The following is a 15,435-nucleotide window of genomic DNA, read 5'->3' as shown; positions in this document are numbered from 1 at the left end:
TCACACTCAACGACACTCGTTTTGAGCTCATCGCCACCTGGGACCTCACCCTCCTCGCCGCCGACCCTTATTACGACAGCATCCATGCCTTACCCTATCTCGACCCACGATTACCGGCTCGCCAAAACTTCGTTGCCCCCTTTGTTTTGACCAAGAGGAACCAGACGTGTATCGGGTTCAAGCTGTGACGGTGGGGGAATACATCGACGATGACATGGCCAAGGGAATCTCCGACGGGAGGGATCGTGGGTCGGGATAGGGTTGGGGAAGGATGATAGGGGGCGGGTGGGGTTTGGGTAATTAGGGTTTTTTTTTTTTTGGTTTCTTTTTATTTATTTTATTCTTGGTTTTTTTGTTTGTTTTGGTTACCTTTGTTTTTGGACCGAAATGCCCCTTAACAACTAACGACAGTTACTCTATTTTGACAGAAATTAGAATTTGTCCTTTAATTGCTTAAATTTAAAACTACAGGAACAAAATTGATCAAATTAAAACAATAGGGACCAAAATGATAAAAATGAAAAATTACAAAGAACAAAAACGTCAAATTGAAACAATAAGGACCAAAATGATAAAAATGAAAAATTACAAAGAACAAAAATGACTTTTTGCCTAAATTTAATTATATCGAATGTAAAGGGACAAAATTGTGGGGACCCTAGCCACTACCATTTGTCCACTTGGGTCTCGTTTGTTATACATGATTGTCTTGACATGGACTATGCTTAAGGACTATCGTGAATTGGCTTGACTTAATTTAAGCTGGATTATATTTGTTCTACGTTTGATGTATGCTTGGGCTAAGACTAAGTTATATTATTTTTTAATATTTTAATAATAGGGCAGAATTATTATTTTATTTTTTAACCGTTCTTCTCTCTCTGCATCTCTTCCTTCTTCATCTTCCTCCTTTGTCTTCTCCATCCTCTCTCCTACTCCTCTTATTCTCAGTTTTTTTTTTTTTTGGCTCTCATTTTCCTCATTCACTCGTCTTCTCCTGTTCTCCCTCTCCTCACAAAGCCATCGTCGTTGCCTACAACCCTAAGTCTGAGCTATGAAGTCTTCGTCGTCTGCCATTGGTGCCAACCGAAACCGTATGGCTGTGATGGTGGTTTTTCTTATCATCTGAGTTTTGAATGGAAGTCCAATTTTATACTTTTGGATTTGGGGCTGAGTTTTGAATGGATCTGAGTTTGAATGTTCATAGAGTTGGGTTTCTAGTCACATTTTTGTTGTTTCCCATAAATTTGATGAAGAAGCATGGTGGTATACATACAAGAATATGAGATGCATCTTCTTTCTGCTAGTTATTTTTGTTCTGGCTGCGATGGTGGGAGGTTTGGAACGGTTGCAGCGCTCGACGATAACAAGGGACTATTTGTCCCCCTTTTCTACACGGGCTTCACTAACACCATTTTTGGTGGGACCAGTACTAGTAATCCCACTTAAAATTAGTACCAAGTAAAACAGACCTGAGATAAAAAGTTAATACAAGCCAGTCCAAGTCTAAGAGGGGTACCAAACAAGCCCGTGGAGTCCTAGGTGCGGCTTTTGTTGAATTTTTTTATTTATTTTTAAAACACCTTTTTTTTTGGTTTCTTCGCTTAGGTAAAGGAATTCTGCTTGCCGACCACCAACCCTCTATTTGTCTAGGTGGTGGGTACTCAATTTCTTCACAATGAGCTGTTTTGCACGTGATGTTTCCATGTTCACTGCTGCTGAGGGAACAAGATGAAAATATCCTTATCCCAATATGTGGGATCAAAATCTAATAGAAAACTTGGAGACCTCCATGGGGATTCACTTGGAATTTAGTAGTAAAGTGAATCTTTTCTTAGTGCTTAGTTCATTATGAATGAGGTTTTTATATTTGCTTCTGTGACATTGTGACATGGTCATCTTCTCTGCAAACAAAATAATAATTTTTTTGGAACCTTGAGATTTGCAGGCATCAGAAGACTCGAGAGTCACCTTCTGCTTCTGATCCATTGAGCTGCTGAGCAGCAGAGAAAAAGAAGCTTTGCCATTCTCTCATCACCGAAAAACCGAAAAAAGAGAAGAAAAAATACAGAGAGAGAGAGATGTGCAGCATGAATTAAGAGTTAATTGAAAACAAACCAACCAATTAACTATACACTCCAAGAAAACAAAACAAGATGAATAATGTACATGATGACTCTGAAGACATTAACATTATTATCATTCTTGATCACTTTCTTGATTTTTGTTTTCTTGTTTGTGATCTCTCTCTTGATTAATTTTGTTTTCTATCTCTACTTTTCTCATTCTTTGGTCCGGTATTGCGCTTGGATCAATGAAAGAAGATTGCCTACTTTTGGGGCGATATGCCGGAATCTTTCTTCCCTTAGCATCATAAATCGCAAGTTCGTCCTCATCTGGCACTTTACATTTCTCACCTAATATGATCGTCTTCATCCAGATGGACTCTTCCGGCTTCAACTTGGCGTTCTTTCGTTTGTTATACTCCTCCTTCACCTTATCTTTCCTTGCCATTGACAAGCTTCTTGGCAATTTCATGCTTAAATTCGACAACAGTCTTCTCTCAGAAGCAGACTTTTTGATATGTGTCTTGTTGTTAATAGTAGAATCAATCTGCCCTGAGTGCCTCATCCGCGGAGGCAAAGGCAGTTCTTTACTCTCTCTTCCATCCTCGTTTTCTTGATCTGTTTCTGAATCTTGCTGAGGTGTTGTTGACGTTGTCCCCGCAGCTGCCATTGTTGCTGGTTCTGCATCTGTTTCCGTTGTGTTGGAAGCAAGAGATTGAGAAGGAGGCGGTGATCGTTTTCTTCTAAAGCTACAAAGAGCTGTGATCATGGCAATGGTGGCAGCCATACCAGCAGCAAAAAATGATATCGAAAGCAACGGATGAATTAGCAGGTTTGTCTCATCCGCGGGAATTCTTCTTCCCATGAGGACTCAAACATCAAAAACAAAATTGGGAAACAGATTGAAATCTGCAAATGTCAAATTCTTTACATGGTTTTTTTGGTCTCTTTTTCTTCTTCTTCTTCTTCTTTTCTAGGGGCCCCTTTGGTTCTGAACTTTGAGGTTCGAATTCAAAAGGGGTTCCTTGTTCCGCAATGTTGTTTACTTGATGTTTCCTTCCCAAAAACCAAAAAATGGATTTGGGAAACAGAAGTCATTTGGAAGATGCGAAACAGAATGCTTGAGTTTAGGAATTGAGAGGAAAGTCCTCCCCTAGTTTAGGTTCGGTTGGTCAAGGTTGTTCCACTTCTAATCCTAAAAATATGTAGATAGCAAAGACAAACTATTGTATGCAAAACATCCAAATTTCCACCTCTCTTGTATGCAGCTGACCCTCGGAGAATTGTCAATTTGTCATCTTATCCACAACAAAACTTTTCTTTAACAAATACTTTGCAACTTCCATCTCAACCTATATATCATCCCTCAAATACAATTAGGGAGACAATTTTGAGGTGTGTGTGTGTGTGACAACAAATTTCCATGGAAGCTTTGAATTTGTTTCCAATATATCCGATCTCTTTAAGATAATTTAAAAGAACGTGCGAAGAGAGAAATAACTTTAAATTATGTACGTTGGAGTCACGTAAAAGCATTTTGCTTACATTTTCGAAGTAAATATCAGATCATGAGTTTCAAAAATGAAAGAAAAGAAAAAGGCTTTGAGTCACTAGTGCAAACAACCAATGGCCCAAAATTAGTTCCTTACAAAAACCCAATTTTAGTATGGCCCAAAATTCAAACGGAATAAGAGATATCCAATCCAATGGCCTATGGACTGCGGAAATGCATACATAAACTGAGCTACATGTTTAGTCACGTCGTTACAAAATATTGGAAAACAAAAAACACAAAACAGCAGATTGTCAAAATTGTTCTCCTATAAGGAAACGTTCAAGTGTTCTTATATAATTTAATTTTTTTCCAAATGATTAATTTACCACAAACAAAAATATTCTTATATATATAAGTCAAAGGCTAACAGTTGGAAGTATAGCAATCCCAGCTATGCGCTGAGTCTATACCAATCTGTCCTCTCTCAATTTCCATGAATAAAATACGATTATTTTGTTTGATTTGAGAGAGAAACAAAGAGATTATTTCATTTTTATTATTTTAATTAAAGTTTCACTATTCTTTATTCCCATATTTCCAGAGAGACGACAAACAGACGTCGGGTTATAAAGGTAATGGAGCATGTGGGCTTCCCTTGAAGTTGCTTCACTCACCGGATATATGAAATCCATCAAGTTCTCGAATTTGATTGATTTATACCAATTTAGAATCAACCCAATTGTCTTTTTAAAGAACCCATCTCGTATAGTTTCTCTTTCTCTCTCTTTTTCTATTGATTTTGCAAAAAGTTTTGGGCTTTAGCTGTTAAAGTAACAATTTACCATCTGTCTTTGGTTTGCTTTGGTTCAGTTCTTTTTCTCAAATGCTTTGGGATTCACTAGAAATAATATATATAAAAAAGTAGCAATTGTGAATGGAAGAGAGCAACGCTAGGAGCAAGTTCAAGAGGATTTGTGTGTTCTGTGGAAGCAACTCTGGCCGCAGAAAAGTATTCAGTGATGCTGCTCTTGAGTTGGGCAATGAACTGGTTTGTTTCTTTTCTTACACTCTTAAATCCTTCTTAGGTTGTGTTTGCTCTGTTTGGTAATAGGCCATTGGAATTATCTTGGGCTAATTTGTGCTCAGGAACACTAAAAGTTTACGACTTTACACAGATACGTTGAAATCAGTTTCTAATACATTGAACAGGGATATTCTACGATTTTGTCTTCTCTGCTTAATTTTCCCTTAAAAAATGATCTGTAAATGACTTGTCGTCTACTTTGTTGGTGTATCTTACAGGTCAAGAGGAAGATAGATTTGGTGTATGGTGGGGGAAGTGTCGGGTTGATGGGTTTAATATCCCAGACAGTGTACGATGGAGGTTGCCATGTTCTTGGGTAAAATGAAACCTTATGTGTTCTGAATTATAATATTATTTGGTCTTTTAATTCATAATCGTGTTATATTCATTCAAGCTTCAAGCAAGGTGTTTGTTGATCACAATAGTGTCACTTCATAAATTCTTACCTGTTTTTTTACATGCAGGGTCATTCCAAAAGCTCTCATGCCTCTTGAGGTATCTCTATTTATCCATATACTTCATCTCCTCCTCCTAGCCTTCTACAGTCGATTCTTAAATTGAACTGTTCTTAATTGATTTATGCTGTTTTATTTTTAACTACCCGGATTTTTTTTTTCATCTTAAAAATGCTCTTATGAAGCAGAACCAGTAAGAACAAAATTTCTTAAAATGCTTGATGTGATGTTTTCACAGTTTAAATGGATCATAGTGCTCATTCTTTGTGGATACAGGAAAGAAATTTGCTCATTGTTTTTCTCAGTTTTAGTGATCTTTTTTTTATGGATAACTTTGACAGATATCTGGTCCAACTGTTGGAGAAGTAAGAACAGTTACAGACATGCATGAGCGTAAGGCTTCTATGGCTCAAGAAGCTGATGCCTTTATTGCTCTTCCTGGTAATTACATGGCAAAATCCCCCTGCTTTTTTATTTTATTTTTTATAAATAAATTACAAGGCAGTACCCTAAATACATTGTAACTTGGGGGTGCAATTCTTAAGTAAGTGAGTTGCTTGTGCTTAGTACAATATTACTTTTGGTTTTAGGAGGATATGGAACTATGGAAGAGCTGTTGGAGATAATAACATGGGCCCAACTTGGGATTCATATGAAGCCGGTAGTGTACCAATTCTCAATTTTGAAAATATATGATCAGCTCAGCTTCCTACTAATTGAGTTTGTAACTTCATATTACTCCATACAGGTTGGTTTGCTTAATGTTGATGGGTACTATAATTCCTTGCTGGCACTATTTGACAATGGTGTTGAAGAAGGTTTCATCAAGCCATGTGCTCGGCATATAGTTGTCTCTGCTCCAACAGCCAAAGAACTTGTGGTGAAGATGGAGGTATACTAATAACCTGACTTTTCTTTTCCTCCTGTTGATGAATGGGCTTGCTTGTTTTTAAACAGAAGATATGTTTCTTGATATGGAAACAACAAAAAAATGCTTTAATAAATCCACAATGTGTACTTTGGCAGCAATACACTCCTTCCCATGAACACGTTGCTTCTCATGAAAGCTGGCAAATGGAGCAACTTGATAACTCTCAAGCCAAGAAAACGCAAGGTGAAGCTGTTATTGGTGATAGCTCTTTCACCTAAATTGATTCCTAATGTGATTCATTAACACTTTAGATGTGTGGAAGAATCTATTTATATGGGACCATGGACCTTTCCATTCTTATGTATTTTGTCCTTCCTTTAATTTAATTTCAGATCGTTTCATGACATACTTTGGTTTGAGGTCGATCGAAACACTATTCCATGGTCGTATTTAGTTGTTACCACTAGTTCAAGGGCGTACTCAGAAATGGAAAGATTTTATTTACAGTTTTAATAGTACATAATTTTCTGGTGTAGTGCCAGGGGAGATGGTCCTACAATACGAGGCTTCATTGGATTAGGTAGATGACTGTATACAACTTTATATGTTGGGGAAGCTGTTGAGCTTAGGCATCCCAGAACTTTTATTCTGAAGCTTGCACATTGTACCATCAGGAGCGATGTGCCCAAGAATGCTTCAGAGAAGATGCATCATGTTCCATTTGGGGAACAAAACTGCTTGTGAAATTAGCATGGAGGTTGAAATATATGTGATCAACTAAGTTCATATCAATATCTTTATTAAACCTATCCTTGCTGTTTCTGCATTTTGAGGTAACTTGGTGATCGTGATTCCTAATTTTAGTCACAAAGCACATGAATTATGACATTGACAAAGTGGAATTAAGTGCTCCTTATGACAAGATGGTTGAGTTGAGAATAATTGGTTTTGTCCTAAAGTTATTGATTTCTGCTAGGACCCACAAAGATGTTCTTGACATTGTTTACTTATTTGGCCTACAAGTCATTACATGAAGACTGAAGTATCGACTTCTTTTGGGAGAAAGGTTATCCAATCCGGGCCCCTCCTCTCTTTCTCTGCCTTCCTCCCCTTGTTGTGTTCGGGGTACATGGAATAGAATCATTCTGGATTCTAGTGTTTGTTAAATTTCATCTTTCTTTTCCTTTTTTCTTTTGTTGAAGACTGAAGACCTCAAAGGGAAAGGAGTGAACTTGTCTTTAGGGAGAAAAAACAGAGTAGTTGCAAACCAACTTGTCTAAAATCATGGGAAGCATATTGATCTGCCACTTTAGAAAAACCCAGTTCATATTTGTCACTTTTTAGGTAGAAAAACCCAGTTCGTATTTGCAATATATACATATATGGAAGTACCAAACAAGCCACATGCATTACTATTGAAACATCTTCTCTGTGATTAACTTTCCTACAAATAGGAAAACAGGACAGCTACAAAAGGTGGGTGACATGACACTTGTGCCCTAACAAAGCATAATGTGCCCCATCATGGCTGTGATTAGGGTTTTGCATAATGGATCTTATCACTAGAGGTTGCTCAATCCAATCCAAGTCATGGTGGACCTCAAGCGTGGAGAGGTGTAGTTATGTCATGAACAAGAGGCTAAGCCAAAAATGGCTGTTTGTTGCTTGGAGTGGAGTGGGTGAGAATAGAGGTCGTCTCATGGCGTGAATGCAGAGGTAATTAACTATTCACCTGGGTCCTAGCCAAGAGGGGTCCCTCCATACCTTTTTCTCTGTAACCATTCTCGTGTCTTATTCTCGGCATTAGAGCAACTCTATCTCCTTGTCCTTTGCCATTGCAAAGAGGAGTTAGGGCAGCCACTATTCATGTGAATAGTAGTTTCATGTGAATAGTGGTTGCCTTTACAAAAAGTATTGTGTGTTTTCACCCGTTGCCATGGCAAAGAGTAATTACTATTCATTTTTTTTATTTTTTTCACAAATTTTTTTACTTTAATAATTAATTTGGATAATATTTTCGGGTTCCTACGTGTCAAGACTATTCATATCTCATAATCGGATAAAATTTCCGAATAAGATTTTTGGGTTCAAATTTTGGATGAATTTCAAAATTCAAATATGTTAGAGAAAAATAGAACTTGAAAGTGAAAAAAAAATTGAGTAGAAAGTGAATAATAATAGAAGGAGAAGAAAATGTACGAGGGTTTGGTATTAAAAGTGAAGAGTATTGGTTGGTATTTATAGAAAGAAAAAAAAACAGTATTTTTTTAAAAAAAATTCAATTTTTTTCAATTTTTTTATTGCACAAAAATTGACTGCCGTTGGATTGGAGAAAAAAATCTGATCGGAGAGTCCAGAGTGCGACACGGAAAACTACATGGGCACTGTATTGCTGACGTCATGATAAAACTCGGGCTGGAACTAGGACCAGCCCAATATGCTGGGTCCCACCATCTGCCCAGACTGTGTTTTGTCACTGAAAACAAGATTTTGGCCCAAACACCCACCCCCACACCCCACACCCCTCCCCTCTCCCCTTGGTTGCATTGCTGGAAATGCTCTTATTGTCCCTTCTATTGTGGTCTTATGTTCGTCAATTTATTTCTGACCCTTGCCACTTTTTCTCATTTTCAAATACACGCGACGCGATGATATAAATTACTCTAAATTAATCTAACTTGTGGGGAGAGATTTTCAAACTTTGTTGCAAAGAGCCGAATCACTGCTCTTGCTGACTTTTTTACTTGTAACTTTATTCGAATCAATTATAACGTTATTGACATTAAAAGATTGCTGACTTCTTTAGTTGTAACTCTATTTGAATCAATTATAACGTTATCGACACTAAAAGAACAGAAAATCATGTCTAAGAAAGGTGCACGGTTTTCAGGAGAACGAACAGTACGCAAGAAACAATGAGATATAAGAATACCAAATCGAGAAAAAAGTTAAGACATCAAAATGTTCACAAAATACAAGAGTACAGATTTTCCCTAAAAGAATGATTTCAAAAACTTCATGCCCTCTGATGAAGTCTGTAAGCATACTCTACTATACACCAGATTTGCCTAAATCACCAGGAGTTGCTTCCCGTTACTTACTTGCAAGTCTGCCGATATGAGAAATTTTGTGCATATACAACAATCTCCCTGATTTAATCAAATCAAGCCTTTTCTTTAGACGAAGTTGGTATCAAATGATGCAGAGTTGCTGCCTGAATAACAGTGCTAGGGCTCGAATCCCTAGTGCGGATAGACCCGGATTTTCTCTGGCTGAAGTTCTTATCAACACCACTCTGGATAAAATGCCGTAAAGGCCGAGGAAGGTTTCTCACCAGCCGTGTCGAACTCACAAGTAAAATCACGCCAAAAATTATAAATAGCCTGCAGTAGAGAAAAAAAATGGAAAAGTTTTATCGCAAGAAAAGACTTGTATTCAATTAAGCACTTCAAACACTGGAAATAAATGTCGTAAATTGGGAATGCGGACAGCTATATGAATTCTACGAAATATGGATGCATGCCAAGAGAAGCACAATATCATATGGTAACTTTGGACCGCATACTTGCTACCCCATGACATCCAAAAAGTTTGGACCACTTTTACCCCACGACATCAAAATGAAAACAGAAATCTAAAGAAAGTGCTAGTCAGGTTTCCAAAATGAAGAATGATAGCTGATGAATCATGGCACATACACCATACCTTAAAACTATTTGATTTAAGGACATCCTCAGGTCCAAAACTAAGATTTAGAGAGCTTTCTTTTATTAAAAATGATCCGTAAAATATAAGTCAGTATCTTAATTTACCATCCAAGCACAAGTGAAAGACGAGCGGTTGGCGCTGAAGGCAATCTTTCACCCAAAGCAAGCATTCCAGCAAGCACACCAGTCACAATTGATGCCACAGCAGCACATGTAGACACCACAATTGCCCTCCCATGCTTTAACCCCCAAGTCTGTTCAAAAAGAATAACTCACTAACAACAACAATAACCAACTTACAAAACTATAAATGCATTTCATGTGGCTGACATTCAATTTACATGAACATGTGGATATGAAACTCTGAACTTAGACAAATGTTTAACATACCTGGTAAAAAAACCCTGTACCACTACAACATATGCTGAATATCAGGCATATAGGAACCAGCATGCTGGGGAAACCCTGCTCCAAGAATACGAATCCCATCTTTGATATTACAGATGCCATCCTGCATTAAGATGTGCACATATCATTTTAAGCATGATTTGACAACAGCAGCAGCTACATGATTTTCCTAATAAAAGATCCTCTGCTCTCTACATAATGAAATTGAGTTTTCAGATGAAAAAAGGCACGTAAACATAAAGAAAGTATTTGCTTCAGATTCTTCTCCAAAAATAAAGTAACTGTTTCAGACAAGAACATAACTAATTAATAGAATGTGAAAGTATGATGCTTTTTGCCTACTGTAACATAAAGTACACATCACTGAATTGATATGCTAAACACATTATTGACTTGTACTAGCATGCACATCTCTAACTCGTACAATCTGCCAAATACAACGCAATGTTACCCTGTCAGTGTTGACACGGGCAACTATTAAAACTCAACCTCGTGCACACGCACACGGCACATACAGAACACACAATTTGTAATAATTTTCATCCTAAAACTGAAAGATGAGAGAGATGAACCTATCTGTTAAGGAGTAAATTAACTTATACTAGAGAGAATCATACCCAAACAAAATGCCAGATTCCAAGCCGTATATAATTTCTTCAACAACGTCATATTCCATCTGTACCACAAGCAGATGTGAATGGGTGGAGGGCACTATACTCAAACACTATAGATATATGAAAAGCATAAATCAATTTACCAACTCCTGTTCTTTGCGTTGACGTCTGTAGATGCGTAGCCATCCATTCAGTAGTACCTATTCAAAGGAGTGCATAAATACAAGTATCCAACTATATCTGGATTATCATAAGCATTATATAGACACATGCCCTTGACTAACAATATAAAATCTAGCAATGCTGGTTTCTAGTAACATGAACAGTCTGGGAACAACACTCATAGTTGTGCATAAACATGAAAATGATGCATAGTATAAGGTACCTACAAACAAGATGGCGACTACAATTGCCAACCATGGTAGATGGAAAATAGATATAGCAGAAGCCTTTTGCTCCTCACCTCCGGCACCAACTCCTGCAAATACAGAATCTCGCACAGATTATAAACACTAGAAGAGAAAAATACACGATCAATTCTCTGTGAGGGCGATTTAACTTTCATGTATTCTGAAGAACTTACATTACCTATAGTGCCAATGCCTGCTAAGGTAATCCCCATCCAGTCAACAGCATTCATAATTTCCTTCAGATAAAAATGGGAAAAGATTGAAAGAATGGCAAGTCCACACCCAGAAACGGGTTGTATGACAGATACCTGGAAAAAGGCATACAATGGCGCAACATCAAATTTAATCACCAATTGAAATTACTTTAGCACAAACTGTAAACGTCAAAATTAGACGCAAACAATTGAAAGAACAAATGGGTAAACAAATTGAATGTCAATGAAAATGAAAATGTGAGGAACAAAATTTAAATTTTATATTTAAAAAAAAAAAAAAAAAGGGGCTTGGAGTTGAGGCACTTACAGGAGCAAGAGATAATGCTCTCAACATGAGCAAGGCTCCAAATATATCCATCAGAAAACCTATCAACCAAGCTCTGTTCAAAGCATACGCCCTGATCACCTACAAACACACACGCATGAGCCCACGCCATTAGTAATTCGTTCAATGCTTTATCATGCAACCCAGAAATTGGGTTACAAGGAAATTAAACAAAAGCCCTGGAATTGGTCCCAATTCAATTCCATAAATTCAAAGCACACAGTCTGTGTATCTGTCTGATAATTGGGATTTGAATAACAATCGAAGAATCAAAGACGAAAATGAATGAAAGTAATAACAGAAATGCAGAAAGGGCAAAAGGGTAAAAAGAGGAGTACCTTGAGCTTGAAAGAGAGAGGAGGAAGAATGACGGTGCCCTTCTTCTGAAGAATTTTTCCGATATTGTTTCCGGCCGTCGCCGCCAGCGTTAGAAAGATCGACTCCCACATGATCCCTCTCTCTCAAAAATTAAAAATTATCAAACAAAAAACAAAAAAGTTGAAATCTTGATTATTGGGGAACAAAAAAGGCTGTTGCTTTCTGGGTGCTTGGGGTTTGTTGCTTGCGGCCTCATGTTACTCTATTGGTTTGGGTGCTGACATTAAAAAAGATATTTACTTTCGGGACATGACAGCAAAACAGCTCTGGCAAACGCCAAGGCATAAAGAATTAATTAAAGATGCGCGCGGAGATCTTGATTTCAGTACTAAATACCATAGTAAAGCTACATGTCGTTTGAAGCATGATGGGAAAAAAAATATTAATTCACTCATATTTTGTTTTTGTTTTAATGATACACAGTATGCTATCAAATATAATATTTATCTGGTCACACATGTATCAAGGACACATAAGAAATTTCAACTTCGAATCTCCCTTTTTGTTGATAAGTGAAAAAAACCATAATTTTTAATATTTTTAAAATAATTTTACATTACAAAATTACATTAAATCATAATCTCTAAATGTTGAACCTCGAATCGAATCTCTTACAATCACATTGTATTGTAGTTTGGTACTTGGTGGGTGGAGTTCCTCGTCTTGAGATAAGGACTTGTCAACTACCAAGTGGCAAAGTCTTGTTCTCATTAACGTTTAACACACCAAATAAACTCATCATGTCTCATCACTTAGTTGTTTTCTCTGTTTTTTTCTTTTTGGTCAAAAGTTGTTTTCTCTGTTTGAGAATGCATTGGTGTGCTTCACCTTTCCTCTGATCCATCGATTGTAGTTTTTGCTGCAAGGACTCTATATCTTTCTCAATGACCTTCAGTTCTTTCTCAACTAGCTTAATTTTTTGCCGCACAGCCAATAGTAATTCAGTTAATCCATCTATCTCCTTACCAGTTTTCTGCAAATATTTATAACAGCAAATAATCAGCAAGTTAAAGAAAACAATTCAAACTCCCCTACTATCTGATGAGTTAGAATTTTGTGTGTTACTTTGATTTGTCCCAGTAAGGACTTTTTTGAACCCAAAAAATCCCATATCTTTCCCTTGGCAGCAGCATTGGCATCAGCATTTGCATTAGCAATAAGTTCATCCCATTGCCTTAGCAATAAAACTGCCAAACTCTCCCTTCGCCATTTAAGTTGGTGGATTTGTCTTAGGTGGTATTGAACTATTTTTCTCTGAGTTGTATGATATAGTCTCTGAAGCAACCACCAACTCTATTTCAACAGTCCAAAAGGAAAAAAACAAAAATAAATCCAAAGAATAAGAAAACATACAGCCTATAGGGTATAATAAATGACTAACTCAAAGCAAACTTAATCTTTAATGTTTAATCTTACACTTTTAGAAAGCACATAATATTCATTTTCCAATGAGGAAAATGAACCAACAACACCCTCTTTCGGGCTCACATTGATCTCCTTCGGGCTCACAATGATCTGTTTTAGAAGCTGTTTTTCCTCAGCCAAACTGTTGGTTCCATGTCCCATCCGGAAATTCAATTTCTGAATCCATGTCCACATTTCTAACAAACTCAAAAAGGCTAAGTGAAAAAGAAATTAAATAATCAAGAAACAATCAGAAAACAACGTACATGTTTAGCTATCTCTTCTCCTGGCAAGCAGGGCTTAATTGGTTTTCCTTGGTGAGCTTTGTTTGCGAAACCAAGCAGAAATAGTTGCAATATATTCATTTTCTTCCTCTCCCGGGCCAAGAAGTATCCGAGTTCCGTTTCATGCCAATTCAAGTTTTCCAACCGAGGAAGAAGGGTAGAGCTCCGATCACACTGTTGACATAGTTTTCATAAAGATGTGGCAATTTTCATTCATGATCATGTTTGTTTGATAATTGAAGTTGAGACTAGCACAGCAGCTAAGAATTAGGAAATGCAGTCACATATATTCATGCAGATTGCAGACCATTTTAACATACCACCCTTTGCCCTATGCCTTCAGTTAGCTCAAGTTTATCTTGCCTGGTCTTTGCAAGCAGCTTCTCAGCCTCTTCAATTCTAGCTTTCAAATTTAGCTCTTCATCAGCATCCTTTATAAGCCCGGAAACTTCTTGCAACCGATTGTTGTCTCCTGCGCTTTCAAGTACCGGAGCCATTTGTGTAGAATTAGCTTCCAATTCCCCCATATAGTGTTGGCTAGCTTTGCCTGATGTTCATACAAATGGTATAACTGAAATACAATACACTAATGGGATGCATAAAAATTGTGGGTTTTAGCAAAAAATTTATTGAAGACTGTGCTTCCTGAAAGGAAGAAAGAAAAGGATATGAAACAATTTTTTTGTTACCTTCAATGTGCAGAACAGATATTCAGGTACTGCAAATGAATGAGACAATTTGACTTGGAATTTTAGAAGTCTGACTTAGTATGCAGATGCTGATATGAGGATATGAACTGTGCGCTATATATATTCATCCAAATCCACTTGCACCCCACGCAAAGTAAGTAAGTCAACTCAACTGATTCCAAAACCCGTATTATAGAATTCCTATTCAATAATTTCTTTTTCTTGGGGTGGCATTGTCAAAGCTGAGAAAATAGACGTGGCATTATAAAATATGCAATTTGGTGTGAGCATCTGAGCATAATTCAAGTATAAGTTTTCTAAAAAGAAAAAACGGATATGTTCTCTTGCTTCCAAGTGCAAACAGAGTTCTTGTTTTTGTTTTTAGGGGAACATTAAAAATTTTGCTTTGTCAGAGAAAAGCCGGGTCTATCCGCAATAGGGATTCAAGCAAGGGCGGAACTAAGGGATTGTATTGGACAGTTTGGACTTTAGCTTGGTGCTGAGTTCAACTCTTAATGTATATTATAAAATAAATAAATAAATAAATAAATAAAATAAGCAATACAATTAAATATTAGCCTACTACTTCATAGCCATACATAGTAAGGGTCGTCGAGGTCCGGTCCAGTTTTCATCTCACGTTGGAATTGAAACCGGTACTATTCAATCGGTGCAGTTTTGTTTAATTTTGGTGAAAAAAATTTATGAAACCGGCCAGTCCAGTTTAAATCGGTTTCAGGCTGAATATTTTTATTTTTATTTCACAAATTCCAACTAAAATTTTATTGTTTGGGCTTAAAAATTCACGAATGATCCAATTTCATGCAAAGAGAGATTATTTGGACTAGAAAAGAAAGATGCTTTGAAGTTGGGCTTGGGGAAATATTAGTTATGGAATTAGAAATTTAGCCTTTGACTTAAATAATTTTTTATTTATTTTAAAATACGCAATCAATTCGGTCCAGTCCGATCTGATGTAGTTTTATTAGGTGTGAAATCGGTTTGAGCTGGTTCGGTACTGGTTTTTTGA

General features: G+C 37.0%; 3 protein-coding genes across 6 annotated transcripts; 1 reads left to right on the top strand and 2 right to left on the bottom strand.

Moving 5' to 3' along the window:
* Positions 1-3,967: 3,967 nt before the first annotated feature.
* Positions 3,968-6,484, top strand: LOC117631598 (cytokinin riboside 5'-monophosphate phosphoribohydrolase LOG8). 2 transcript variants are annotated; one of them, XM_034364857.1, is made up of 8 exons: positions 3,968-4,193; positions 4,432-4,609; positions 4,864-4,961; positions 5,110-5,140; positions 5,442-5,541; positions 5,691-5,761; positions 5,849-5,992; positions 6,127-6,484. In XM_034364857.1, the coding sequence occupies exons 2-8, from the start codon at positions 4,496-4,498 to the stop codon at positions 6,247-6,249; spliced, it is 681 nt and encodes a 226-aa protein (XP_034220748.1). In that variant the 5' UTR covers positions 3,968-4,193; positions 4,432-4,495; the 3' UTR covers positions 6,250-6,484. The 2 variants fall into 2 exon arrangements, with proteins under 2 accessions (XP_034220748.1, XP_034220739.1); XM_034364848.1 differs by lacking the exon at positions 3,968-4,193 and adding an exon at positions 4,200-4,324.
* Positions 6,485-8,860: 2,376 nt separating this feature from the next.
* Positions 8,861-12,328, bottom strand: LOC117631591 (probable magnesium transporter NIPA9). The gene is made up of 9 exons (XM_034364836.1): positions 11,989-12,328; positions 11,633-11,731; positions 11,289-11,418; positions 11,090-11,178; positions 10,844-10,900; positions 10,704-10,762; positions 10,069-10,189; positions 9,784-9,932; positions 8,861-9,354 (listed from the first exon to the last, which is right to left on the bottom strand). Exons 1-9 carry the CDS (start codon positions 12,097-12,099, stop codon positions 9,135-9,137), a joined length of 1,035 nt encoding a protein of 344 aa, XP_034220727.1. The 5' UTR covers positions 12,100-12,328; the 3' UTR covers positions 8,861-9,134.
* Positions 12,329-12,541: 213 nt separating this feature from the next.
* Positions 12,542-14,660, bottom strand: LOC117614810. Of its 3 annotated transcripts, none has more exons than XM_034343721.1 (5): positions 14,406-14,660; positions 14,037-14,287; positions 13,699-13,890; positions 13,445-13,609; positions 12,542-13,001 (listed from the first exon to the last, which is right to left on the bottom strand). In XM_034343721.1, the coding sequence occupies exons 2-5, from the start codon at positions 14,241-14,243 to the stop codon at positions 12,777-12,779; spliced, it is 789 nt and encodes a 262-aa protein (XP_034199612.1). In that variant the 5' UTR covers positions 14,244-14,287; positions 14,406-14,660; the 3' UTR covers positions 12,542-12,776. The 3 variants fall into 3 exon arrangements, with proteins under 3 accessions (XP_034199612.1, XP_034199611.1, XP_034199613.1); XM_034343720.1 differs by having other exon boundaries at positions 14,037-14,263; XM_034343722.1 differs by having other exon boundaries at positions 13,517-13,609; positions 14,037-14,263.
* Positions 14,661-15,435: the final 775 nt, after the last annotated feature.

The sequence above is a fragment of the Prunus dulcis genome, chromosome 1 (genome assembly GCF_902201215.1).
Source record: "Prunus dulcis chromosome 1, ALMONDv2, whole genome shotgun sequence".
Lineage (NCBI taxonomy): Eukaryota > Viridiplantae > Streptophyta > Magnoliopsida > Rosales > Rosaceae > Prunus > Prunus dulcis.
Note: the sequence above shows the minus strand (reverse complement) of the source record. Positions and strands in the feature narration are given on the sequence as shown.